The sequence below is a fragment of the Cricetulus griseus genome, chromosome 9 (assembly GCF_003668045.3).
Source record: "Cricetulus griseus strain 17A/GY chromosome 9, alternate assembly CriGri-PICRH-1.0, whole genome shotgun sequence".
NCBI classification, from domain to species: Eukaryota; Metazoa; Chordata; class Mammalia; order Rodentia; family Cricetidae; genus Cricetulus; species Cricetulus griseus.
Genome location: NC_048602.1, coordinates 23,370,134 through 23,397,377, shown reverse-complemented (window position 1 = coordinate 23,397,377; position 27,244 = coordinate 23,370,134). Strand labels below are relative to the sequence as shown.

The 27,244-nt window shown below is 51.1% G+C and overlaps 1 protein-coding gene across 4 annotated transcripts; it reads right to left on the bottom strand.

Moving 5' to 3' along the window:
- Positions 1-3,563: 3,563 nt before the first annotated feature.
- On the bottom strand, positions 3,564-10,892 carry Kmt5c (lysine methyltransferase 5C). Of its 4 annotated transcripts, none has more exons than XM_027430688.2 (9): positions 10,866-10,892; positions 9,000-9,214; positions 8,685-8,850; positions 8,243-8,352; positions 7,873-8,039; positions 7,713-7,732; positions 5,130-5,266; positions 4,824-5,011; positions 3,564-4,705 (listed from the first exon to the last, which is right to left on the bottom strand). In XM_027430688.2, exons 2-9 carry the CDS (start codon positions 9,107-9,109, stop codon positions 4,197-4,199), a joined length of 1,407 nt encoding a protein of 468 aa, XP_027286489.1. In that variant the 5' UTR covers positions 9,110-9,214; positions 10,866-10,892; the 3' UTR covers positions 3,564-4,196. The 4 variants fall into 4 exon arrangements, with proteins under 4 accessions (XP_027286489.1, XP_027286490.1, XP_035305331.1 ...); XM_027430689.2 differs by lacking the exon at positions 10,866-10,892 and adding an exon at positions 10,293-10,387; XM_035449440.1 differs by lacking the exon at positions 10,866-10,892 and adding an exon at positions 10,293-10,387 and having other exon boundaries at positions 7,873-8,036.
- Between the last annotated feature and the right edge of the window lie 16,352 nt (positions 10,893-27,244).

Genomic DNA, 27,244 nt, shown 5'->3' with positions numbered 1-27,244 from the left:
ATCACTATCCCCTGACCACCCTGCTTGACACTTTATCTACTTCCCTTCACGCCCACCCCCGCTGGTCCCATTTCCCTCCAAAAACACCTTGTCCCCACCACAAGAGCCCTCTTGTCCCTAAGGCCCCAGAGACATTTCTATCCTTCAGCAGCCCCAGAGCCTGGCACAGCAGCACCCTCTGATTAAGAAAAAAAATTGAAGATGTGGGGGCTGGAGAGGTGGCTCAGAGGATAAGAGCACTGGCTGCTCTTCCAGAGGTCCTGAGTTCAATTCCCAGCAACCACATGGTGGCTCACAGCCATCCGTTATGAGATCTGGTGCCCTCTTCTGGTGTGCAGATAGACATGGAAGCAGAATGTTGGATACATAATAAAATCTTTAAAAAACTGAAGATGTGTATGAGTAAGATATCCGTGTGTGTGTGTGTGTGTGTGTGTGTGTGTGTGTGTGTGTGTGTGAATGAATAAAACATTCATGTATGTGCACACACCCCTTGAGTACTTGGTGCTCATGGGAGCCAAAAGGGGGGCCTTGGATCTCCTGGAACTTAAAGCAGCAAATGTTTTTTTAAAATATTATTATTGGTGTTTTGAGACGGTTTCTCTGTGGCTTTGGAGGCTGTCCTGGAACTAGCTCTGTAGACCAGGCTGGCCTCAAACTCAGAGATCCGCCTGCCTCTGCCTCCCGAGTGCTGTGATTAAAGGCGTGTGCCATCACCGGGCGCGGCAAATGTTAACCACTGAGCCATCTCATCAGCACCCTACTCCCTTTGATTTCTAATGCAGGTCTACCCCTGTGCTCATATGGGGCCGTCTGTCCCTTTCTCCGTAGGTGACAGTTCTGTTTCTTCCACTGACCCACCCCTTGAGCACGCTCAGCACTTCCGTCTTAACCATTCTTTGTACCCAATCATTCTGGTTCCAGATGCTCCTTGGCAATATCTTCCACACATAAGGAGTGGCACCCTCCTCCTCTTTATGGACAGGTTTACATAGTCCTGGCTGGCCTTGAACCCACAGAAACCCATCTACCCATGTCTGCCTCCTGTGCACCGGGATTAAAGTGTGCACCACCACCCTGCCAGACTAACTCCCTGGCCCTCCTTTTAAAATGTACTTTGAGCAGGTGGGTCAGATGCCCTGGTGCTGTAGTTGCTGGGTGGAGACTGTTTGCAGCCTGATGCCAGGTCCTCTGGATGAACGGCAAGCACCAAGCCACTGAGCCTGCCCTCCATCCTGAAGTGACCCTGTTTGCTTGTTTGTTTTAAGATAAGTATCATGTAACCAGGATAGCCTTGAACTCTTAATCCTCCTGCCTCTACTTGCCTTGTGTTGCGATTATAGCCTCCAAGCCTAGCACCAGTAATCCTTAACAGAACCCCAGGCCTCTAGGCTTGCCTGTGCTGGAACCTGCTGTTACCCACAGCTACCTGAAGCTTCAGGTCCTGGCCAGACCTGAAGTAACCGCAAACTCTTGTCTTACAAGGCCTCATGTGACTACATGTAACTCCCAGGTTTCAAAGTAACTTTGATTATGCACGTCACCTTCCTGAATGACCAGCCCCAGTTTCTCCAGCTGTAAAGCAAATGGCTCAGAGTCCCCGTTATCAGAAGCGGGATGGGGAGGGGGGTGGTCTGGCTGGTCCCACCCTTGGGTGACCTGTCTACTACCTACCTGCCCCATAGGCTGCTCACCACCCACCAAGGACACACCCCAGGTGGCCTAGGATGACTGGCTCCATCTAGACCTTGGCCCCAGAGCTGTCTGACCACAACCCGAGAGAGACGGGCATGGTGGGAACACAGGGTGAGGACCAGGAAGATTGGTCACCCGCCATCCCCACAGGCGACACTGCTGATCAGACAGCAACTGACCAGACAGCACTGTCCCGGGGAGAGGTCAAATGCTGCCTGAGGGCTTAATGATGTCACCCGGTTAAGCGTCTGGACCTTGAGCTGTGCAGCTAGCTACCTTTGTCCTGCCCAGAGGCATGGGTCTGGAGTCTGTTTCCTCCCAATGTCCTCCCAGCTTCCATCTAGCTTTTCCTTTCCGGGTCCATCCTCCTCCTTGCCATTGCCACCTGACTCCTTCCTGTCTCTTTCCAGCACTTTTAAAGGCCAGCCTGGCTTCAGACTCTCCATCGTCTTCCCGAGTGTTGGAACTGCAGGTGTACCGCCATCCCGGGCCTCACTCCAGGCCATTCTTAGCTAACTCCTGGCTAACTCTGCCTGTGCTTTGTGAGAAGCCACACCACACCCTGCCTCTAGCCTGAGCGTGAACCACCCCACCACAGACTCCCAACGGCTCTCTCTAGGCCCCTCAGCTAGTGCTCCCCACCTACATCGACTGGGACCATTTCCCAAGCTCCCAGGGCTACACTCGGCTCTTAGCAGCCTCCCTGGCCACAGGGTGCAAGACCAATCGCCCTGTCTTCCTCTTTCCTCCAGCTCTGTAGCTTCCTCAGAAACCCTTTCCTCCCCGGGACCACTGACGGGTTCCTGTGCTTCCTGGGCAGAGGTCAGAACACCTCTGCCGCTCTTCACTGTGTCCTCAGGGGTCCCCTTCATTTCCAGACACCGGCTCTCCCTACAGGGTCCTATGGCTCCTGGGGTCATCTGAGAAACCTCCAAGGTTCAAGAGGAGAGACAGAGCTGGAACAGCGCCTCTGGGGCGCCACCAGTGTCCACACTGTCTGTCTTTATTTCCTGGTTATTTCTTTTCTGGTACAGAGGATTCAACAAAGGCTTGGTACTTGTCAAACAAGCCCTCTACCCCTGAACTACAACCCCCAACTTTTTTTTTTTTTTTTTTTTTTTTGGTTTTTTGAGACAGGGATTCTCTGTGGCTTTGGAGCCTGTCCTGGCACTCGCTCTTGTAGACCAGGCTGGTCTCAAACTCACAGAGATCCTCCTGCCTCTGCCTCCCGAGTGCTGGGATTAAAGGGATTGCGCCACCAACGCCCGGCTAACCCCCAACTTTTTAAACTCTGAGAGTACAACATGTAGGCCAACTGGCTACATGAGACTTCCTCCACCCGTCACCAGGGCTGGGTTTCTGGGCCCCAGCTATGTCTCCCCAGAACCTGTATTTGTACAGGCTCAACAACTCCCTGCAGATTTTATTTGATTTGATTTTTCACAGTCTATGTAGCGGTGGCTGGCCTGGAACTCCCTGTGTAGACCAGCCTAGCCTTGAACTCACTTGCCTCTGCCTCTTGAGTGCTAGAATTAAAGGGGTGCCACCACATCCCACCCCGGGCCCTGCACTAGAGGTAAGGGCACCTGGTTGCGAAGTGAAAGAGACAAGTCCTTCCATGGCCTCAGGCCAGTCACTGCTTCCCGGTCATCAGTCATCCATTTATCTCCTCACTCCCCACAACAGAGAATGCCCTCGGTCTCCTCCTATAAGCCCTGTTCTTGTGGTCACGGACTTTACCTTAGTACAGCAGTCCCCAGAACCCACTGCCCGCCTCCCTTCTTAAGGAGCTCGTCGGGGTAGCTATCAGTGTTTAAGGCATGCCACCCCATCTCCCTCTTGACATCCCCCTAAAACAGAAAAACTCCTAAGGGCTTAAAAGGTTTTAATAAAAAGTTCAAGTTCTTCCAATCCCCCCCCATCACACCCCCGTTCTGGTGTGGGGAGGAGAGGGAGCCTCCCCTACACCCCAGTAGCACCAGGGATAGCACCGTGAGAAAGATGAGGTCACACCTGGCCTCCCTGAGACCCATGGGGCAGGGCCAAGGATGTGCCCCTGGGTACCACCCACCCCATCTGACTGCTCCTGCCTCCAACAACTGCAGAGCTGAGAGAGAGTCAAGCCACTCCCCTTTGTGGGGGGCGGCTTGGGAGGGCAAACCCCCAAGTCAGTTCCACCTCCTGAGGCTTGAGCAGAATTGTAGAGAGTCGCCATGGAGTGGCCCCCACCCCTTATGGCTTTGCTCCCTGGGGAGGAAGAGGCTGAGGGGGGGATGGCTCCTACAGTTCTGAGGTGCGGGCAGGGATGGGGAGGGGAACATCAAATGGCCAGGGCTCCCTGCTTGGTTGGGGTTGGCTCAGGGGTCAGCAGTCATAGAGCAACAAGGATCAAATCCCTAGGGATGTCCTAAACAACACAATCCCGGGATCAGACCCGGGTCAAGGGTCCTTCCTTCCCTCCTGGAGGGGTCCAAGACAGAGACTGCACTCCAGGCAGCCCATCATGGCTCGCCACTGTTGATGTCCAGATCAATGGAACCATGACTGACCACTAGCCGGAGGCGCTTAGGTGGGCAGAAAGGAGCGAAGGCAAGGGTCTGCTTGGGGATAAGGTCAGGGGTAGGGGCAGGGGCTGGGCTCCCAGCAGGGGCAGGAGCAGCTGGTAGGGCTGGGGCTAGGCGGGTAAGGTGTACACGCACCACAGACGGTAGCCCGTAGCGCCGGGCCCAGTACCAGTCCTGCTGTGGGGTCCAGCGGGTCTTGGGGAGCATGTGCAGGGCCACCATGGCCTCAGCCCGCAGTTTGCAGTGGGGACCACAGCCCCCCCATCGGTGTAAGGAGACACTGACAGCAGGGAGGACAGGGGGCGACTTAGCCCGGCGGATCCTGGGGCGGCGGCGGCGCTTTCGGGGACGGACTCTGGGCTGGGGCTGAGGCACCCTCTGGAGCCACAGGGGCAAGTAGTCCAAGTGGGGGCTGGTAGGCAGCAGGCATGGGGGTTGGCAGGCAGCTGTGGTAGTCAGGGAAGAGAGAAGGAAAGGGGGAGCCAGTCAGCAGGGCCGGAACAGCTCCTCCTCCGGGCAGTTCAGCAAAGTGACCCAAAGGCTAGAGACCAGGCATGTGCTCACCGCAGAACGGGTCACGGAGTCGCAGTGGGGACAGGTGGGAGCAGGCCCGCGGACCCAGCGGGCTCTGCTGGCTGCTGTCCAGGCCCTGCTGCAGACGCCGCTTTGTCTCTCGAAGCTCGTACTTGTCCAGGGGCTGTGGCCGCAGCTCCGGCTCCCTGGGCTGAAGTCTGAAAGCTCCTTCACCCTTCCTGCAGGAACAGAAAACGGCAGAGGCGGGCACTGGGTTAGACACGTTTCAGAGTGACTTCCTGGAGATGGATCCCAACCCAGAGACCCTTGGCCTCCCACGGCATCGGCGGCGCATACCTCTCACAGGTGTAGCATTCACAGTGCTCGTTCTTCTCACCAAAGAAGCCCTCGCCATAGAAGCATGTCACTTCGTCCCCTGGCTCAATGTCCCGGAGCACCTTCACACAGGCAGTGTTGCCATCTGAGGGCACAAACTGAAGCCATGCCCACTCAATAGCCCAACCTGGGTCACAAGGCAGGAGCTGACCAGTTTCTCAACCTGACCAGGCGCACACACTGGTCTAAGGTTCTGTAAGGGGACAGGCCACAGCTAAGGAACCCTACCCCCACCCCACCATTTCCTGGCAGCTGCCCTGGCTAGAGCCTGGCCTGTCTTCTGTGTCTAAGCCCTCCCTGCAGGCTGGGACCCCCAGCAGTATGCGGGGCCAGCAGGGACCACTCCTTGTGTTCTTCCCCCGACTTGTGCTCAGTGCCAAGCTCCACACCTCAGACTTACCTGCCCATGGCATAGTCCCTCTAGAGCCACCACTCCTTGCCACTCTGCCTTCAGGATCACTCGCCCCAAGGTTACCCTACAGACTCGGTCATTCTTGTCTCCCTCTCATATCTGCATCTGCCTCTGTACTCCCTACCTGGAGGAGACGTGGTCATCCTAGCTATCTAGCCAGCCAGCCTGCCACTCAAACCTGACATCCAAAGATGCCTCCTTGCCTGATGGTCCACACCAAATGGCCAGGGCCTCCTGAGTGTGCCCCCTCCTGTATCCTTGTCCTTCTCTCCTCCTGCCCCTCTACCTTCGGTTGGTCTTTCATCACCTCAGGGTTCATGACCTGCCCAACTCCCTAAGACCAACCTCTCTCTATACAGTCCTTTCCTTCCCACTAAGCCTCCTGCCAACTGCCACCACAGCCACCTAGAACCCAAACCCCCCACTCTGCTGTGGGACACAAGGAGTGGTCCCTGCTGGCCCTGCATACTGCTGGGGTCCCAGCCTGCAGGGAGGGCTTAGACACAGAAGACAGGCCACACTCTAGAAGGAGAGTCAACTAAGCTCACTAGCCTGGCTGTCACCATCTTTGCCTCATTACAGCCCTATCATATGACGTGAAATGTCTTGCCCTCTTGTGCCCCTGATTTCCTTCAACACTTAGAAAACCTCGGATACTCCAAAGCCTGCTGGTTCCAGATCACCAAACGAGCTGGTGACCGCGTGCATACTGCCCTTTGCTTTCTGTCCCACCCAGCGTCTGAGTGCAGGGACTGGTGAGGGCTGTGTGTCATTCATCCTGAGAGCCTCTGACACACGGAACAAGTCTGCAGTGTCAGATGTCCACCACCTGACCCCAACAACTGTCTTAAGGGCGTGGACAGGAGAAACCTGAGGCCAGACAGTACAACCATAACTCTTTTCAGTTCTTAGTCAGGAAACTGAGCTTTGACCCTGACTCATGCCTTGGGGGCCCCCACAGAGGGCAAGAGGTCTGTGCCCTGACAGTACACAATGGGTCAGGGGCTTCCCAGAGATGCCACTTACATTATTATCAATTATTATTATTATTATTATTTTTTCGAGACAAGGTTTCTCTGTGTAGCTTTGGAGCCTATCCTGGGACTCTTGTTCTGTAGACCAGGCTGACCTCAAACTCACAGAAATCCACCTGCCTCTGCCTCCTGTGTGCTGGGATTAAAGGCATGTGCCACCAACACCTAGCCCATTATTTATTATTATTATTACTTGATTTCTTTTTAGTTTTTTGAAGACAGAATCTTGTTACTTTATCATCCTAAGTGACCTGAAACTCACTATGTGGATCAAGCTGGCTTCCAATTTGCATCAATCCTCCTGCCTCTATCCCTAAACACTCATGTCACAGGTACAAGTCAGCGTGCTCAACTAAAACTCTGCTTTTGTTCCTGCTGGTCCTGTGGTTTGAACTCAGACCACTCGTATGCTAAGCAAGCACTCTAACCTGAGCTGTATCCCTGCTCTGTTTGTTCTTTCTGTGGTACTGGTTAACGTAGGGTCTTGTGCATGCTAAGCAAGCATTCTACCCTGAGTTAGATGCCTGGACCTTTTGAAATATAGTTTAGCTGAAGTTTCCCGGATTAGCCTAGAACTTTGAATTTTCCTGCCTCAATCTCCCAAGATGCTGGGATGACAGGACCACATCACCACACCCTACTAGACCTTTGTGACATGTTCTAGCCCGTTATCTCCTCCCTCCCTCCCTTACTCTGCCCTTCTAACCACAGTTTCTTAGCAGAGGTCCTTGGTCTCCTGGATTTTCTCCACTTCTCCCCTGTGAGTGCCACCAATGCTGCCTGGGTGAGATTAGCTAATCTGTCTCCCCATCATGCCTTAGGCTCCATTTTAGTCAATAGCCCAGGCTCTGGTACAACAGTGCAAACACACTGATGCTCCTGCCTCCCCACCTGATATTCTGGGGTACACGTGCCTTCCCATGCTGCCCTCTCCAGGTGCTGCCACCCACCCCACTACAAGGGACTATCGAGGGTAGGAAACTGCAAGGGACTATCGAGGGTAGGAAACTGCAAGGGACTATCGAGGGGTCCAAAAAACACCCCTCCCGAACCCTGATTTCCCACGTGCCGGTCCCTCTCACACCCTGCAGGCCTCACCTTGCAGTTAGGTTTGCAGTCTGTCATCGGTTGGGCGGACACGAGAGAAAAGAGAACAAGTGAGCAAGTGAGCAAGTGAGCAGGTGAAGGCAGCCCCCCCTTTCCCTCATCTCCGACACTCGCCTGGCCTCCAGCACCTTCCCACTAGCCTTGCCCTCACCGTGGTTGATGAAGGCAGCTGGGCCCAGCCACAGCTGGGCACTCCTTTTCCGGGTGGAGTACATGATGCTGAAGTCGTTCTCCCCGGCCCTAAGCAGGTGCTCGTCTTCTTGGCGAAGCTCGGCAACGCAGCCTACCAGCAGCTCCAACTTCTCATTCTTCTTCCTGCTGACAGGCTAAGCTGTAGGGCTCTGAGCAAGGAAGGCTTCCGGGTCCTTGCTGGGGATGAGGGCCTCCCATGCAGAATGGCGCAGGGAGCCAGGGCTCTCCCTCTTATCCCCAGGTGCTCACCTCTCACTAGCCCCACGTCCTCTGGGCCCTACCTGCCTCACCCACAGGGACCCAGTCTGTGCTCCCAGCAGCCCCCTTACCAAGCGCGGGTAGACACAATCTTGGCCCCATTGGTCTCCATGGAGTAGCGGGTGCAGGGCAGAATGGTGAAGCCACTCTCGGGCAAGAGGGCTCGGAGGTAGCAAAAAATCTGAGAGAAGAGAGAAGAGGGACGGAAAGTTGAGTAGAGCCAACTACAGGGGCCCTTCCTCTTAAGAGGACCAGGTCTACTTTGTCATGGACTGTGTGGCCTGGGTCCTCCCTGGGTTTAAGTGTCCTCATCTGTCAAAGGAAGAGGAGGTTGGACTCATCTCGAAGCTCACCAGCCCCTAGTTCTTCTCTTCTAGGATTCTGAGCCTTGCAGGGTGTCTCCAGGGGCAAGGCAGCCTGGGACCTGGGGGCTGCTCCCCTAAGAGCTCCAGAATCTGCCAGCTAAATGGGGAGAGCACAGTGCAGTTCAGAGAAAGGCATGGGCTCCCTCACGTGGGTCTTGAAGGCAGCCTCCTGCCGAGGGGCCCGGCTCTGGAAGTAGTGGGCCATCCAGCTCCCCAGTGTCAGGGCCCTGTACGTAGCCTCCAGGTCCTGCTGTCTTAGGAAAGCTTCCAGTGCTGAGCGGAGGTGGTGCTGTCGTCGCAGGGTGGGCACGGGGCTGGGAGAAAGGATAGGCCTCAGTTCCAGGGACTTCTGGGATCCTGACCCCCCCACCCCCCACCTGAGGCTTCAGGGAGGCCAGGTGAGTGTTACAAAAAAGACAAGAGAAAGGGTCCAGGCCTGCCATTAACGCAGACACTCCCTCACCTGACATTCATCTTATGCGTGCGGAAGCCGAGGTAGGGGTCAAGAACAAGGCTGGTGGCCAGGTCATCGTTCTCGCACAGTTCTCGGGCTGTCACTCTGTCAGGCCCCATGGTGCTCTGAAGACCATGCTGCTTCTGGCACAGAACAGGGCACAGGGGTGTGCTCTGTGCCACTCAGCTGCTCCGAGGTGTCTGTGGGCTCCACAGCCTGCTTATCTGTAGGAGAGCACAGGGTGGAGGGGAAGCAATATTGACTTCACAGGGCGCTAGGCAAGAAGGACACCCCGTGAGAAACACTGTCTCTTGTGCATTAAACTCTCCCCTCCCCGCTTGCAAAACAGCTGCAGGTCCCCCAGTTACACACACACACACACACACACACACACACACACACCACCTCCCCAGGACATGCACACTTTCATGGATGTAAGCACACACAGACCACCAAATGCACATGGAGGAGATAAGTCCCCCGTGTACCCAAGGGAAGGCAGATTAATTGGCGCTCTGAGATAACTCCAAAGGCTTAGCATCGCAGGAGGGAGTTGGGACAGCTGGGCCTCACCAAGGGAGAGTTGAAAAAAATGAACTCAATGTTTCTGCGCTTCTAGCCTGCCTTTGGTGACCCTTGCTGGGCTGGGTCTCAGCCTTCACCACCTCCCTCCAAGGTCACCCTTTTCTGGGAATGGTCAAAAGGCTGTGGGTGGGACCCAGGCACCCTGGAGTGGAGAAAGAATCCAGTACCTGTTCCCTGACTGAGAATTCCAGCAACAACGGGGAGGAAGGGGGGGGGGGAAATCACTCAAGGGGACAAAAACCAGGAAGAAGAAAGAGGAAACAGAACGGAGAGAAAGAACAAGTCAAGCCAGAAGGGAAGGAGGCAAGAGGGAGGAGAGGGAGAAAAGAAAATTAAGAGTCAGAAAACCAAATCCAACGAAGCAAGAGGGAGGGACGGGTTACCCCCCAGTTACCCTCATCACCGTGGTGTGTCTGACAGATGAGCAGTGTAAGCAGGACGAGAGGGGAAGGAGGGTGGCTGAGACACGGGGAGAGAAGCTACCAGAACTGGGAGAAAACAAACAAACCAACAAGCGAACAAACAATAAGTGTGGGCTGGATGAAGAGGGTGCTAAGAAAAAAGCCTGGAAGCCGGGGAGGAGCTTCTGAGGAGAGACAAATGAAGCCAGGTACAGCGTGAAGGGAGAGAAAGGCTACAAGCATGGAGGGGAGCCAAAAGGACGACCCGGGGTGAGGGGTGAGGGGGGGTGGCGAGGGGTGGGGGGGCGGCACCTACGTGTGCAAGGGAGGAGCCCACGAGATCCCAAGACCAGGTCCAGCATGGGGGGGGGGGTCCCGGCTCTGAGAGACGGGGCCTAAGTAGGGTTTGGGGTGGGGCGGGGCGGGGTGGTGGGAGCCCTGGGGGATCAGAAGTGACGGGGAGCGCGGGAGACACTCGGGGTTCGGGGAGGGGACCTGAGGGCGCTAAGTGGCGGTGGTGCGGAAGGGCGTGGGGGAGCCGCGAGAGTCGGGGTGAGGAGGGCCTCGGACAGGAGTGAGGAAGCGCCCTGCCCCGAGAGTGACAGGGGAGGAGGCTACGAGGCCGGCCAAGGGGGGTGTCGGGGGGACAAGCCGCGGCGGTGCAGGGGGAGGACCCTGAGGTGCAAGGGGAAGACCTGGGAGCGAGCGTGCGAGCGAGCGAGCGAGGGAGCGAGCGAGGGAGGGAGGGAGGATTCTGCACGGGCTCCGAGGGCGCGGGGAAGGCTGCGAGTGAGGAGCGCGAGGACCCCGCGGGGCTGGAGACTTGGGCGGCCCGGGGACAGCCGGGTCAGGGGGTGACTGGGAGGTCGGGCCCCGCGCCGCCCCTCACCCGCTTCTCCTCCTCCTCCTCCTCCTCCTCCTCCTCCTCAGGCGCCCGCGCTGCCGCCGCCACCACCTCCTCCTCCTCCTCCTCCTCCCACCGCCTCCTCCGGCTCCCGTCAGACACCGCCGCCGCGCCGCCCCTCGGCCGGGCGCACGGCCGACGCCACCTCCCATTGGCCCGCCTCGCCGTCACTCCTCCGTTGCTAGGAAACCCGCGCCGCTCTGGTTGGCCGGAGCTCGTTTGCTCTCTCTTTATTTTGTTGGCCCCGCCTCTCCCGGCTCTCCGGACCCCCCCCACCCCCGCCGGTTCCGTGCCCCGACAAAACCCCGCCACGCCCACGCTGTCAATTAAACCCGGTGGACTGCGCCGAACGGCTCGCGCCCCTGTCACTCACCCGTTGCCGTAGGGATACGGCCCGCCCCCTCCCTCCGCCCCTCCCCAAAGCAATGCTTTCATTGGCTGAAAGCGCCGTCGCTCCCAGAGAAAAGTCTTGTCTGGGTCGGGTTATTCGGGTCCAAGCGGAAGGGGGGCGGGCTCTGCCGGAGCCAAACCGCGCGTGTTATTGGTTGGCCTTTGGCAGGCCCGTGCTCCCATTGGCTGAGGCCTCCGTCCATCACGCTAGAAGCCCCTAGGAGCTCTAGTCCCTTTCTTTCAGCTTCAGGGGTGCAAAGAGGAAAAAAAAAAGACCAGGAAGGAAAGAGGTGAATGCGCGCGCGCGCGAGCGAGCGAGAGAGCGCGCCACCGCTGCCCCGGGCCCCGGGAGACCATCGGTTGCCGTGGCAACTGAACTTCCTTGCCAGCCAGCCCTGCTTGGCAAGAAGGCCTTCTTTTCTTTCTTTCTTTCTTTCTCTCTCTCTCTCTCTCTCCCCCCCAGCGTGTCTTATGGTTTTGGAAATTGCACCTTTACAAGAACTCTGGAAAGTTTCCTTGCCCTGCGTGTGCACCGCTCGGGAGGAGAAAGGGACGCCGAGGAGCTGAGACTCTGGAGACAAGCTCTGAGTGACTCATGGGGCGCTCCCCTTGGGGGGGAGGGACCCCTGTAATTAGGATCACCCCCTCTTCAGCCCTGCAAAACATAATTAGCAGCGTGTCCTAATTAACGTCCAAACAAATCAGCTCCGTGCATGGAGCAGGCAGCCTCTGTATTTTTGCTTTTTTGGTTTTTTTTTTTTTTTTTTTTTTTTTTTTTTTTGCTTTTTTTTTGCTTTTTTCCATGAGTGGATCTCTCGGGTTAGGGTTAGAACAATGCCTACCGCACAGACTCGGGCGAGGCTGGCACGGGGACACAGATGATGGCTCAGCGGGGGAAAGGCGTCTGCCCCCAGGCCTGACAACCAGACTCGTGCAGGTTGTCCTCTGACCCCCATGTGCAAGCAAGCGTGCCGGGGCCTGTGCTTCCTCGCACATGCACACACACACACACACACACACACACACACACACACACACACACACACACACACACAGTAATGAAGTTGGGACATAATAGCTTTGGGGCTGCAGAGACGGCTCAGCGGTTAAGAGCACTGGCTGCTGCTCTCCCAGAGGTCCTGAGTTCAGTTCCCAGCACTCACTCACTCGGTGGCTCACGACCGTCTGTAGCTCCAGCTCCGGGAGTTCTGACACCATCACACAGATAGACCAATGCACATAAAATAAAAATTATATATATATATTAATTAATTTAAAAAAAGATGTAATAACTTCCTTTTTTTTTTTTTCTTGGTTTTTCGAGACAGGGTTTCTCTGTATAGATTTGGAGCCTGTCCTGGCACTCGCTCTGGAGACCAGGCTGGCCTCGAACTCACAGAGATCTGCCTGCCTCTGCCTCCCGAGTGCTGGCATTAAAGGCGTTCGCCCGGCAACAACTTCCTTTTTTGAGACGGTGTGCAGCTCTGGAACTCGCTCTGTGGACCAGGCTGGCCTTGAGCGTTTAGAGCTCCTCCTGCTTCTCTGCTCCAAAGCGCTGGAATTAAAGGTGCGCACACACCACTGTGCCCGGCATAGCATTTTGCTTTCAACCAGGCTGAAGGTTTTGCAGTACTCTGTCACCTTGGGGAAGTGTTATGCCTCATGGCTCTGTCTACCAAACGGCGGCGGATGCTGGTACACCTTCAAGCTTCTTGGGTCCATGCTACACCACGCGTGCCCCTCGAGGGTTCCAGGATCCCTTCTAACTTTCGCAACTCTCCGGGCAAAGGCAGCTGCTACGTCTTCTTTGGGTGCCATCACCTGGACCAAATCTAGTGCCGATGGAGGGAATGAGGCCTGGGCATGGCGCTGTAGCAGCCCCTAACGGGGTGACCCCTGCTGTGACTTCTTTGGCTATCAGCTTAGGAGAGATGGAGTGCAAAAGCCAGGTTTAATTACCATTAATGGTAATTAATGGCAGCTGTGCTGGTCTGGATAGGAGCCGCTCCCCACAGACTCCCGGTTTGAACCCTTGGCCCGCGGAGAGTGGCAGGATTCGGAGGTGTGGCCTTTGTTGGAGTAGGTGTGGCCTTCTTGGAGAAAGCGAATCACGGTGTGGGCGTGCCCTGGGGTCTCATGAATATTCAAATTACGCCCCGCCCTCAGTTTCTTTTTCTGCTGCCTGTAGATCCAGATATAGAACTCTCGCTCCTTCTCTAACACCATGTCCTCCCATGATGACCGCAGACTAAACCTCTGCAACTGTAAGCCAGCCCAAATGAAATGCTTTCCTTTATAAGAGGGCTGGAGCGGGCTGGAGAGATGGCTCAGAGGTAAGGGCACCGACTGCTCTTCCAGAGGTCCCGAGTTCAATTCCCAGCAACCACATAGTGGCTCCCAACCATCCGTTATGAGATCTGGCGCCCTCTTCTGGTGTGCAGATATACATGGAAGCAGAATGTTGTATACATAATAAGTTAATAAGATCTTTTTAAAAAAAAAAGTTGCCATGGGTGGCTGGAGAAGGAGGAGGTTCAGAGGTGAAGAGCACTTAACTCTTAATTTCCTGAGGTTCTGAGTTCAGTTCCCAGCAACCACATTGTGGCTCACGACCATCTATAATGAGATCTGGTACTGTCATCTGGCCTGCAGTCAGAACACTGTATACATAATAAATAAATACATCTTTAAAAAAAAAAGTTGCCAAATGGTCGGAACCAGGAGGTGGCGCCTGCCTTTAATCCCAGCACTCAGGAGGCAGAGCCAGGCGATCTCTGTGAGTTCCAGACCAGCCTGGTCTACAAAGCCACACAGAGAAACCCTGTCTCGAAAAATAAACAAAAAAGAATATGTAACTTGGACACTGGAGATGGCTCAGTGGTTAAGAGCACTGACTGCTCTTCCAGAGGACTCAGGTTCAATTCCAGCAACCACACGGCAGCTCACAAGTGTCTGGAACACAAGTTCCAGGGCATCCAACACCCATGGCAAAACACCAATGCACATAAAATAAAAATAAAACAAAATGTGTAACTTCCCAGAGGCAGATGGAATCTCTGAGTTTGAGGCGAACCTGACCTGCAGAACAAGTTCCATGACAACCAGATCTACAGAGATAAAACTTGTCTCAGAAAAAAAAAAAAAAAACAGCAAAAAAAAGTGTGGCTTTTCAAAGTACAACCCTCAAATATGAGACTGACACCCTGGAGAAACAGTTATGTTATCCAAAGACAAGTGGGAGAATGCTTGCTACAACTGAAAACCTGAACTGTCCCGAAGTCTATGGCATGAAGAATGGACAGATGGACCAGCAGAGGTTCCCACAAAACAGCCGGGTGGTAGTGGTGGCGCACGCCTTTAATCCCAACAATAGGAGGCAGAGGCAGGCGGATCTCTGTGAGTTTGAGGCCAACCTGGTCTCCAGAGCAAGTTCCAGAACAGGTTCCAAAGCTACACAGAGAAACCCTGTCTCAAAAAACAAACAAACAAAAAGAACCATTTCCGGGCTGGAGAGATGGCTCAGAGGTTAAGAGCACTGACTGCTCTTCCAAAGTTCCTAAGTTCAATTTCCAGCAACCCCATGGTGGCTCACAACCACCTTGAATGAGATCTGCTGCCTCCTGCTGGCATGCAGGCAGAAGACTGTACACATAATAATAAAAAAAATCTTTAAAATAAAAAAGAGCCATTCCCACAAAACAGTACCACCAGACAGTAGAAACTGTCAAAGGTCATTTACCTGGAAGACCTTTAGTGCAACCTGTCCAGAAATGTATGTTATTCAGTTTCACTCACAAACTTTCCCATTCTTGAAACAATTCTGAGGTCAAGAATTCACACTGCAAGAGTGGAGACCGCAGATAGAATCTGTACAAATCCTGAGCAAACCCAGGACTCAGGAAGTAGAGATGGGATTTCCAAGCAAACTGTTTAGCCAGTCTTCGACTCCACATGCTCCGGGCACTATCTTTTTTTTTTTTTTTTTTTTGGTTTTTCGAGACAGGGTTTTTCTGTGTAGCTTTGGAGCCTATCCTGGCACTCGCTCTGGAGACAAGGCTGGCCTGGAACTCACAGAGATCCACCTGCCTCTGCCTCTCGAGTGGGTGTGCCACCAACGCCTGGCTTAAAGATTTTATTTATTTATTACATATACAGTCTATAGAGTCTTCTGCCTGCATGCCAGCAGAGGGCACCGGATCTCATTCAAGGTGGTTTTGAGCCTCCATGTGGTTGCTGGGAATTGAACTCAGGACCTTTGGAAGAACAGTCAGTGTTCTTAACCGATGAGCCATCTCTCCAGCAGAGAAACCCTGTCTTAATAAACATGGTGGAGAGGACTGGAGACTCATCGGATCAAGGCTGTCTAATTTTTGACAAAAGTGTCTCAAGCTTGCATTGGAGAAAAGACAGCTTATCGGGTGAACTCTTGGAGAAAACTTTTACACAAGGAGAAGAATGTAATTAGACCCAGAGAGGGAGAAATGGTTTCATGGGTAAAAATGCTTTCTCCCAAGACTGAGGACCAGAGTTGAATCCCTGGGACTCACAGGGTGAGAGGAGAGAACCCACTCCTGAAAATTGTCCTATGACTTCCGCATACATTCCCCTCCCCGCCTAAATAAATAAATGTAATAAACGTGTATTTTAAAGGAAAGGAGGAAGGGGCTGGAGAGATGGCTCAGCAGTTAAGAGCACTGGCTGCTCTTCCAAAGGTGGTGAGTTCAAATCCCAGCAACCACATGGTGGCTCACAACCATCTCTAGTAGGGTCTGATGCCCTCTTCTGGCATAAAGGCATGCATGCAGAAAAATCAATTAATTAAAAAAAAAAAAAAGAGCCGGGCGTTGGTGGCGCTCGCCTTTAATCCCAGCCCTTGGGAGGCAGAGGCAGAGGCAGGCGGATCTCTGTGAGTTCAAGACCAGCCTGGTCTACAAGAGCTAGTTCCAGGACAGCCTCCAAAGCCACAGAGAAACCCTGTCTCAAAAAAAAAAAAAAAAAAAAAAAGAAAAGAAAAAGAAAGAAAGAAAGAAAGAAAGGTCAGGTGTGATGATTTATATAATTGCAGAACAGTTGATGTTAAGATAGGAAATTGTCTTTAGTTCAGCGCCAGTCTGGGCTACATAATGATTGTGAGGCCAGACTATGCTTCATGCGTCTTTGCCTCAGAAAAACAGGCATACAAACAGAAAAGCTTCCCCGCACTCGGGAGACAGAGGCAGGTGATTCTCTGTGGTCTAGAGAATGGTCTAGAGTGAGTTCCAGGACAGGCTCCCAAGCTACAGAGAAACCCTGTCTTGAAACCCCCCCCCAAAAAAAAGGCCACACATGGTAGCTCACGACTGTATTCCTGGATGCTAACGCAGGAGGATTGTGGTCCTTCCATCTGAGGGCAGTCCGGGTCACACAGTGAATGCAAGTCCAGTCCTGGCTACATGAGACCGTCTCTCAAATATAATCACACACACAGTATCAGACGGCAGACTAAGGATATAGCTCAATGGTAGAGGCTGGAGTATACAAGGCCCTAGGTTCAATCCCTGGTTCTGAAAAGAGGAAGGGAAATTTATTTAGGGGCTGGAGCGATGGTTCAGCACTTAAGAGCACTGGCTGCTCTTCCAGAGGACCCGGGTTCTATTCCCAGCACCCATGTTGAGGAGCCAAAAATTCAAATTAATAAAAGTTTGTCTAATGATAAAGGAAAATTTAACTCCTTAAATCAGGAGTGCATGACTGGCGCCTGATCCCCTGCTCTCAGAGAAGGAGAGGTAACTGTCCACCACTCCTAATTGATGGTCACAAAGATTCCCCAGCCCAGAGGATAACTGACACTCTGTGACCCTGTAACCCTGCAAGCCCATGCCCTGTCTTACCTCAGTCAAATGTATCTCCCTTAAAATGTGTAGTTACTAGCTCTGTACTTTGTATGACCTTAAGTAACCATGGAAACTCTGTAATTTGTGGCCTTCAACCTTACGGTCTGCCCCTTTAAAAGCTTCTCTTTTTGGCTGGGTGGCTACTCATTTGCCCACCATGCAGTGAAATCGTAGCTTGCCTGCTTGAAATAAAAATAAACCTTTTGCTTTTGCATCAGAGTGTCAACTCCTTGGGTTAGTCTCTGGGCTCCAAGAACCTGGCACAACAGTGTGACAGATCATACTTGTCTGTAGCAGGCAAAACAAACAAGAAGAACCCCCTAATCTGAGGACCCAGGTTCGAGACTCACAATGGTCTAAAACTCTACTTCCAGGGGATCCAATGACCTCCTGGCCTCCACAGGCACCAGGCATGCACACAGTGTGCATCTAAACACCTGAGCAAAACACATGAACATTTCAAATAAAATAGAAACAATTTAAAGAAAAGAATCATTGTATATGTGGCTTTCCAATAACTAGTAAGAATACATTTAAGAAAAAACAAACAAACAAAAAAAAAACCAAAAAAAAAAAAAAAAAAAAACAGAAAGTCATTTCCGGAACGTTGTTGTTGAAGTAGATTCCAGGATAAGGGTGTAGCTTGTGGTCACAGAACAGGCACCAGGGGTGAGGCTTTGAGGCTGATCTTCTTGTTGGAAGAAAAAGGGGCAAACAACCCAGGCATTGTGCCATCATCATGGGTGGGGGTGGAGGGTAAGGAGGGGACATGGGACAGGTACACTCCTTTTAGAAGAAGTTGGGACCGGATCTCACGTATCTATCCCAGGCTCATCTCTCCTGATCCTGAGCCTTTTTCTTCAGATGCAGGGTGTCACTGCCTCTGCCATGCTTACTTTACTTGGTGCTGTGTTAAATCGGGGCTTCATCCCAGTTAGGAAGAGCTCTACCAACCAAACTATAGACAGGGTTTCTCTGTGTAGCCCTGGCTGTCCAGGAACTCACTCCATAGACCAGGCTGGGTTCAAAATTAGTGACCCACCTGCCTCTGCCTCCCGAGGGCTGGGATCAAAGGAGTGTACCACCAATCCCCCCACCCCCACCTGGTACTTTTTGTGTTCTTATAGCCCCAGCTAGCCCAGAAGTCACTATGTAGCTCAGTCTGCCCTTAAATCCAATAATCCTCCTGCCTCAGACTCCAGAGTGCAGGGATTATGGGCTTGCACCACCAAACCTGACTTTGGTGTATGTGTTGTCTATCATCCCATAAGGAAAGGTAAGCTGTGACAGGCCCCCAGACCTTAGCACAACTGATGCCATGACAAAAGTACGGTTTAGGCCTTAGAACCCAGAACATAGGCGTCAACACCTGCTAAAAGGAGAATAAAACTCTAAAATCCCACCCAAGTCCACAGTTCTGGGAAACTCTGTAAATGTACTACTAACCTTGCTTTTTGGCTTCTGGAGTTCTGCTTCTGGCTAACTGTTCTTGTTAACTAAAATAAATCAACCCGAGATACGGTTTCTGTGCTTAAAAGCTCACCCTGAAGCTGGGCAGAGGTGGCACATGCCTTTAATCCCAGGGCTTGGGAGGCAGAGGCCGGCGATCTCTATGAGTTCAAGGCCAGCCTGGTCTACAGAGTGAGTTCCAGGACAGGTTCCAAAGCTACAGAGAAACCCTGTCTCGAAAAACCACCACCAACAACAAAAAGCTCACTCTGAGAAAAGCTCAGTGCTACACTGGGATCCCAAACACGCAGTGTAGTCACAGAAGGGCTACTAAAGACTTCTCTATCGGTTTGACTCTCAGCAGCTACTCGGCAGCTCAAAATTGTCTATCATTCTAGTTCCAGGGGATCTGACACCCTCATACAGGCATACAGACATACGTGCAGGCCAAACACCCATGCACACACCAATACCTCACAACAAAGCCAGGACCACATAGCAGCAAATCCCCTCTTAAAGACGGAGATGTGGTCACGCACACCTTTAATCCCCTGCACTCAGCAGGCAGAGGCCTTTGGATGTCTGTGAGTTCGAGGCCAGCCTGGAGCTAGAGCTGTTACACAGGGAAACCTTATCTTTTGAAGAAAGAGAATAAAAGATAAAAGCAGAAATTTGGGCAATGCTGAGTACTTCTTAGGTCTCATGTTGCTGTAGTTAACACATTCCTAGATCAAAATCTGACTTTCTAATAAGGCACACTCCCTCCCTACACACACACACACACCAGCCACTCAGGTCGGTCGTAAATTGTTGTCTTCCATGACTCCAGTAATCTCAACCATATCTATTCCCCTAGGAGTTCAGTTTGCACCAATCTGGTCAACCTCCCAGAGAAACGTCAAATGTGGCTTGATTTTTTTTTTTTTTAATTTTTTGATTTTGTTTGTTTGAGACAGTGTCTCCTGTCACAGGTATTGCTCTCTAATTTGTGCACAAATCGTCTTTGAAGTGGCCCTCATACATTTACCTCCCCAGGGCTGGGAGCTGGGATCACATGTGTCTATCATTGTCATTTGAGAAAGATTTGCTGGGGCAGGTCAGATGACTCACAAGGTAAAGGACTTGCATCCAAGCCACACACACACACACACACATACACACACACACACACACACACACACACACACACACACACACTAAATAAACATATATTTTCTTTTAAAGATTTGCTGAAGGATGTAATAATATCAACCACTTAAGTAAGGGAGAGAAGCCGGGCGTTGGTGGCACACGCCTTTAATCCCAACACTCGGGAGGCAGAGGCAGGCGGATCTCTGTGAGTTCGAGGCCAGCCTGGTCTCCAGAGCGAGTGCCAGGATAGGCTCCAAAGCTACACAGAGAAACCCTGTCTCGAAAAACAAAACAAAACAAAACAAAAACAAGAAGTAAGGGAGAGAATCCATCTGAATCCCTTTCCTTCTAAGTGAACCAGTAATACAACACAAATATGCTGTTCAGTTTCCTAAAGGGAATCTGCTATTGTGTGGAGAAATAACAATATTGCATGACTGTTCACAGGGAAGAGGGAACGAGAATAAAGTTGTCATTGAGAATGAAAAAAAAAAAAAAAGGAAGTAAGGAAGAGAGCCTGGAAAGATGGCTCAGCAGCTAAGAGCACTGATTGCTCTTCCAGAGGACCCAAGTTCAATTCTCAGCACACACATGGCAGCTCATAATTGTCTGTAACTCCAGGTCCATGGGACCCAATATCCTCAAACAGACACACATGCAAGCAAAACATCAAAGCACCTAACATTTTTTTTTTTTTTTTTTTTTTTCCTGAGACAGGGTTTCTCTGTGTACCAGCCCTGGCTGACCTGGAACTAGCTTTGTAGCCAGGTTGGCCTCAAACTCATAGAGGCAGGCAGAGGCCTGCCTCTGCCTCCCAAGTGCTGGGATTAAAGGATTGTACAACCACTGCCTGGCAAAACAAAATTTTTAAATAAAAAAGATGAAGTCAGGGAGAAAATACAGGTTGAAAACAAACTGTTATTCTCAGGCAGACACTTGTTCTTCTCACCTCCGGGTGCATGCCGTGATCCCAGCATGTCCACACACATACACAAATAAGTGTTTGCTCACGAGTGTGCACGCGTGCACACACACACACACTACAAAACAAAACAAAAAATAAGGTGTGGTCATTTTCTTCCTATTTTGTTTCCTTCCCTCTGCTAACCAATGTGGAGACTTTGTCTCAGAACAATAAACCAGACAATAAGTAAAGCGTACCGTCCAGGGACAGCACAACGATCACCTCCAACTAGTTCTAAAGCATTCCCAGAACTCCCAAAGGAAACCTCCTGGAACCCGCTATGCAATTACAACGTGTACCCCAACCACCACCCCAACACCCAACTCCCCCACCCCTCTCACCTGCTCCCTAGCTCCTTGTGTTTGCTTGTGGGAAAACTCTGTGAGAGCCTCATTACCCACTGGGGCATCAGGCTCTCTCAGAAGGGCTCTGGCATCTGAGGTTCTCTCTGCCTCCCTCCTTTCCGAGTGTGACATCCACCCATATATTCCACAGCCCCGATCTCCCGGGCTCTTTGGTCCTTTACTTTTCACCCTCTGCCTCTCAAGAGCTGGGATGAAAGGCGTGAGCCATGGCTTTCTTCTTTTTGTTTTCTTCTGTGCACTGTTGTTTTGCCTGCATGTCTGTGTATGTGCCCTGGAACTGGAGTTACAGACAGTTGTGAGCTGCCATGTGCTTGCTGGGAATTGAACCCAGGTCCTCTGGAAGAGCAGTCAGTGCTCTAAACCTCTGAGCCATCTCTCCAGTCCCGAGAAGTATGTCTTGAGAGGCAGTGTAGGAGTATCCCTGCACCCCAAGGCAGGCAAGTGTCTTTTCTTTTATTATTAAATATTTTGTTTATTTTTATGAGCATTGGTGCTTTGCCTCATCAGTGTGAGGGTGTCCCGGATCCCCTGGAACTGGCTTAACAGGTAGTTGTGAGCTTCCATGTGGGTGCTGGGAATTGAACCTGGATTTCCCGAAAGTGATTCTTAACTGCAGAGCCATCTCTCCAGCCCCACAGCAATGTCTTCATCCAGTAATCCATTTTATCAACACCAATCAATACATTCTTAGAAACAGAGCTCCAGTCAACTTTTACCACGATGCAGGATTGACCCAGGTCCTTCCACAGCCGAGTAAATTGCTCTACCATGGATAACATCATGACAAGAACATTAACCTCAAGAATAGGTACAAGGCTGGGCATGAGGGCACATACCATTAATCCCAGCACTCGGGAGGCAGGGGCAGGCGGATCTCTGTGAGTTTGAGACCAGCCTGGTCTCCAGATAGAGTTCCAGGACAGCCAAAGCTGTTACACAGAGAAACCCTGTCTTGAAAAACAGAAAACAACAACAATAAAAAGAAGAAAAAGAAAAGGGATTGCTGAGGGAAGAAGAGATTAGAGTCTAGACTCCTGATTCCTCATGAGGGCACAAAGAGGGGACAAGCTTGAGAAGGAAAACGGCAGCTGGCTATTTAATTATTGTTGTTAGTTATTGCTTTTATTTATTTGTTTATTTTGCATGTGCCATGACATGAGAGAGGGGTTCAGAGGATAATTTGTGGGAATCAGTTCTCTGTATCATGTGTGTCCCAGAGACTGAATTCAGACATGGCAGCAGGTGTCTTTATGTACCGCCATCTCACTGTTTATTATTATTATTATTATTATTATTATTATTATTATTATTATTGGTTTTTTGAGACAGGGTTTCTCCATATTGTTTTGGAGGCTGTCCTGGCACTCACTCTGTAGACCAGGCTGGCCTCAAACTCACAAATATCTGCCTGCCTCTGCCTCCTGAGTGCTGGGATTAAAGGCATGTGCCACCAACACCCAGCCATTTATTATTTTTACCATTGCCATTGTTCTATTGGTGTGTGAAACTGTGTGTGTGTGTGTGTGTGTGTGTGTGTGTGTGTGTGTGTGTGTGTGTGTGATAGTCTTTTTCTCTTTCAGTGCTAGGACAGGACCCAGGGCCTTGTGCCAGGCAAACAATCCACCACTACAACTGCTGCTTTCAAGATCTCTTGAATCTATGCAATCTGAGATAATTCCAGGTATTCTGTCCTCGGGGTCAGCGGGCTGTGTGTATGTCTCTGAGTCACAAATGAATCGAGAAATTGAAATTCCCTTGGGTGTGCTATGTGCCTGTAATCCCAGCCTTTGAGGCAGGAAGAAGGAAGGATGCCAGTGTGGATCCAGCCTGGGCCACACAGAAAGAGCCTGGAGAGAGACAGAGAGAGAGAGACAGAGAGAGAGAGAGAGAGAGAGAGAGAGAGAGAGAGAGAGAGAGGACAGACACAGAGAGAAGAGACACAGAGAATATCAGCATCTTTCTCCCCTCCTTTTCTTTGCCCGTCTCCCTCCATTTCTCTGAGAGAGGGTCTCATGTGTCCCAGGAAGGACTCTATCACATCTGGTTAAGGTGGTGCTGAGGGCAGAAGCCCAGGTTTTATGAATTCTAGCCTGGCACTCTACCCTGTGAGCTACATGCTCAGCCCCGTTTATTTGTGACTAGAGTTTTATCTACGGAGTCTGTCCCGGAACTCACTCTTCAGACAAGGTTGGCCTCGAACTCACAGAGATCTGCCTGCCTCTGCCTCCTGAGTGCTGGGATTAAAGGCGAGCGCCGCCGTTGCTCAGCATGATTTTGTTTTTTGATGGAGAGTCTCACTACTGATCTGACAGGCCTAGAACTCTCTGAAGTCACTGGGCTAGCCTTAAACTTACAGCAATCCTCCTGTCTCTGTTTCCTGAGAGCTGGGGCTGGGATGACAGGCATAGCCACTACTCATTTTGTGTGTGTGTGTGTGTATGTGTCTGTCTGTCTATCTGTCTCTGTGTGTGTGTGTCTGTCTGTCTGTCTGTCTCTGTGTGTGTCTGTCTCTGTAGATGTGTGTGTGTCTGTGTCTCTGTGTGTGAGTGTGCGTGTATGTGTCTGTGTGTGTGAGTGTGTCTGTCTGTCTGTCTCTGTATTTGTGTGTCTGTCTGTCTGTATGTGTGTGTCTGTGTCTATGTCTCTGTATGTGTGTGTGTCTCTGTGTGAGTGTGCGAGTATGTGTCTGTGTGTCTTTCTGTGTGCACATGCGTGTGTGTCTGGTTCTTTCTTGGGTCACACTATGGCAGCCCTGGCAGGTCCGGATCTCACTATCTAGACCAGGCTGGCTTCAGATTCACAAAGATCCATCTGCCTCTGCCTCCTGAATGCTGAGGTTAAAGGCGTGCATCACCACCGCCAGGCACTCCCAGGATTTACTATTTGCTTCCTGATATTTAGCATCTTTTTCTTTTATTCTTCCTGGTTCAAAGACCTCATAAGATTTCCCAGTAACGAAGTCTGGGAAATTTTGTTTATTTGTTTGTTTTTTCTACTGGCTGCTCCTCTCTGAGCTGACAGAGGCATTGCACTTCTGAGTGCAAATTCTCATGCATCCTCTTTCTTTCTTTTTTTTTTTAAAGATTTTATTTATTATGTATACAACATTCTGCTTCCCTGTCTATCTGCGCACCAGAAGAGGGCGCCAGATCTCATTACAGATGGTTGTGAGCCACCATGTGGTTGCTGGGAATTGAACTCAGGACCTCTGGAAGAAGAGTCAGTGCTCCTAACCTCTGAGCCATCTCTCCAGCCCCACGCATCCTCTTTCTAAGACTGGCTGCTGAGGCTTCCTGTGACCTTTCTTCCCCCTGCCCCACACCCCATAAACACGGGCTACAGTTGTTAGTTGACAGTCCCCTCTTGTGAGGCCTTGGTTGCTCCCCCGGGTATTCAAGTGTTCTTGTTTTAGGGGAGGTGCTCTTACGTGTGCTAGTGTGCATGCCTGTGTATGTGCATGTGTGTGGAAGCCTGAGGACAGCTTCAGGTGCCCTTTCTTGGGTACCATCTGCCTTGAATTTTGATACAGGCTCTGTAACCAGCCTGGAATTTACGAAGCAGACTATGCTGGCCTGGTCAGAGAGCCCCACCAGATTCTCTGGCATTGGGATTACTGGCAAGCCACTATGGCCAGTTTTCGGGGGTTCTTTGTGGTGGCTGGAGAGACAGCTGTGGATGCTGGGAACTGAACTCTTACAATTTTGGTTGTGAGCCTAGCACTATGGCCAGTTTTTATTTTATTTTATTAATATTTTAATTACATTTATGGGCCAGGCACAGTGGAACACATCTTTGGTCCCAGCACTAGAAAGGCAGAGGCAGGTGGATCTCTGAGTTCAAAGCCGGCCTGGTCTACCAAGTCACTTCCAGGTCAGCCTGGGCTATGTAGAGAGATCCTGCCCCCACCCCCCCAAAAAAAAAACAAACAAACAACCAAAACTAAATATAAATATTTATTTTTGGTTTTTCGAGACAGGGTTTCTCTGTGTAGCTTTGGAGGCTGTCCTGGCACTCGCTCTTGTAGACCAGGCTGGTCTTGAACTCACAGAGATCCACCTGCCTCTGCCTCCTGAGTGCTGGGATTAAAGGCATGTGCCTGGCTGGAGTCCATTTTGTACTGGTCAGCTACTCACGGGCATGGAGCCCCTCCTGGAGGGTGGGTGATAAATCCATGACACCCCCCTGGAGAAAGCTGATTTTTGCCCTTTCTCAGAAAGTTATCAGTTGCTTCTTGGTTAGGCACAGGACTTCGTGTCCACTTCCTTTTCTCAGTTCTGGGATTTTTGTGTGGTTATCTAGTAAATTAAAAAAAAAAAAATGTCTGGGTGTAGTGGCCCATGCCTTTAATCCCAGCATCCAGGAGGTAGAAGCAGGTGAGGTCCAGGCCAGCCAGGGCTACAGAGAGGCCCTGTCTCAACAAATGAATAAACAAGTAAACAAAGAAAGAAAGAAAGAAAGAAAGAAAGAAAGAAAGAAAGAAAGGAAGGAAGGAAGGAAGGAAGGAGGGCTGGAGAGATGACTTGGCAGTTAAGAGCACTGACTGTTTTCCAGAGGATCCGGGTTCAGTTCCCAGCACCCACATAGCAGCTCACAACTGTCTGTAACTATAGTTCCAGGGGACCTGACATTCTTACACAGGCAAAACACCAAAAAAACATAAATAAATAAATAAATAAATAAATAAATATAAAATACATAGTTATTGTGTGTGTTCCTGGTGGAGTACATATGCCATGGTGTGTATGGTTTGTAGAGATCAGAGGTAAACTTTGTGGTGTGAGCTTTCCCCTTTCATCTTCTCACGGGTTCCAGGAATTGAACTCAGGTTGCCAGGCTCACATGGCAAGTGTCTTTTCTTTTATTATTAAATATTTTGTTTATTTTTATGTGCATTGGTGCTTTGCCTCTGTGTCAGTGTGAGGGTGTCCCGGATCCCCTGGAACTGGCTTAACAGGTAGTTGTGAGCTGCCATGTGGGTGCTGGGAATTGAACCTGGATTTCCCGAAAGTGATTCTTAACTGCGGAGCCATCTCTCCAGCCCCACAGCAATGTCTTCATCCAGTAATCCATTTTATCAACACCAATCAATACATTCTTAGAAGCAGAGCTCCAGTCAACTTTTACCACGATGCAGGATTACCCAGGTCCTTCCACAGCCGAGTAAATTGCTCTACCACGGATAACATCATGACAAGAACATTAACCTCAAGAATAGGTACAAGGCTGGGCATAAGGGCACACACCTTTAATCCCAGCACTCGGGAGGCAGGGGCAGGCGGATCTCTGTGAGTTTGAGACCAGCCTGGTCTCCAGATAGAGTTCCAGGACAGCCAGAGCTGTTACACAGAGAAACCCTGTCTTGAAAAACAGAAAACAACAACAATAAAAAGAAGAAAAAGAAAAGGGATTGCTGAGGGAAGAAGAGATTAGGGTCTAGACTCCTGATTCCTCATGAGGGCACAAAGAGGGGACAAGCTTGAGAAGGAAAACGGCAGCTGGCTTTTTAATTATTGTTGTTAGTTATTGCTTTTATTTATTTATTTATTTTGCATGTGCCATGACATGAGAGAGGGGTTCAGAGGATAATTTGTGGGAATCAGTTCTCTGTATCATGTGTGTCCCAGAGACTGAATTCAGACATGGCAGCAGGTGTCTTTATGTACCGCCATCTCACTGTTTATTATTATTATTATTATTGGTTTTTTGAGACAGGGTTTCTCCGTATTGTTTTGGAGGCTGTCCTGGCACTCACTCTGTAGACCAGGCTGGCCTCAAACTCACAAATATCTGCCTGCCTCTGCCTCCTGAGTGCTGGGATTAAAGGCGTGTGCCACCAATGCCCAGCCATTTATTATTTTTACCATTGCCATTGTTCTATTGGTGTGTGAAACTGTGTGTGTGTGTGTGTGTGTGTGTCTGTGTGTGTGTGTGTGTGTCCGTGTACCACCATGTCTGGGCCGAAGCCAGAGATGTCACCAGTCCTTTTTCCCTTCAGGGTATGTTAATTGGAAGGGAATGTTGTCATCCTTTAGGGTAGGCTGGGTCTTCCTCTCAGTGCAACAGTTACAGGCACAAACAGCCACGCCTATGGGGTGGGTGCGGAGTACTCCAACACCAATCTTCATGCTTGCCTAACAACCGCTTTTATCCACGGACTCACCTCTCCAGACTTCAATCCTGGCACTAGGAAGG

Coding starts and splice junctions, on each gene's coding strand:
- Kmt5c (XM_027430688.2), bottom strand. CDS start 9,109: ATGGGGCCTGACAGAGTGACAGCCCGAGAACTGTGCGAGAACGATGAC. Junction 8,353..8,684: donor AGGCTGCCTTCAAGACCCAC/GTGAGGGAGCCC, acceptor CTCTTCTCTCAG/ATTTTTTGCTACCTCCGAGC. Junction 8,040..8,242: donor ATTGTGTCTACCCGCGCTTG/GTAAGGGGGCTG, acceptor TTAGCCTGTCAG/CAGGAAGAAGAATGAGAAGT.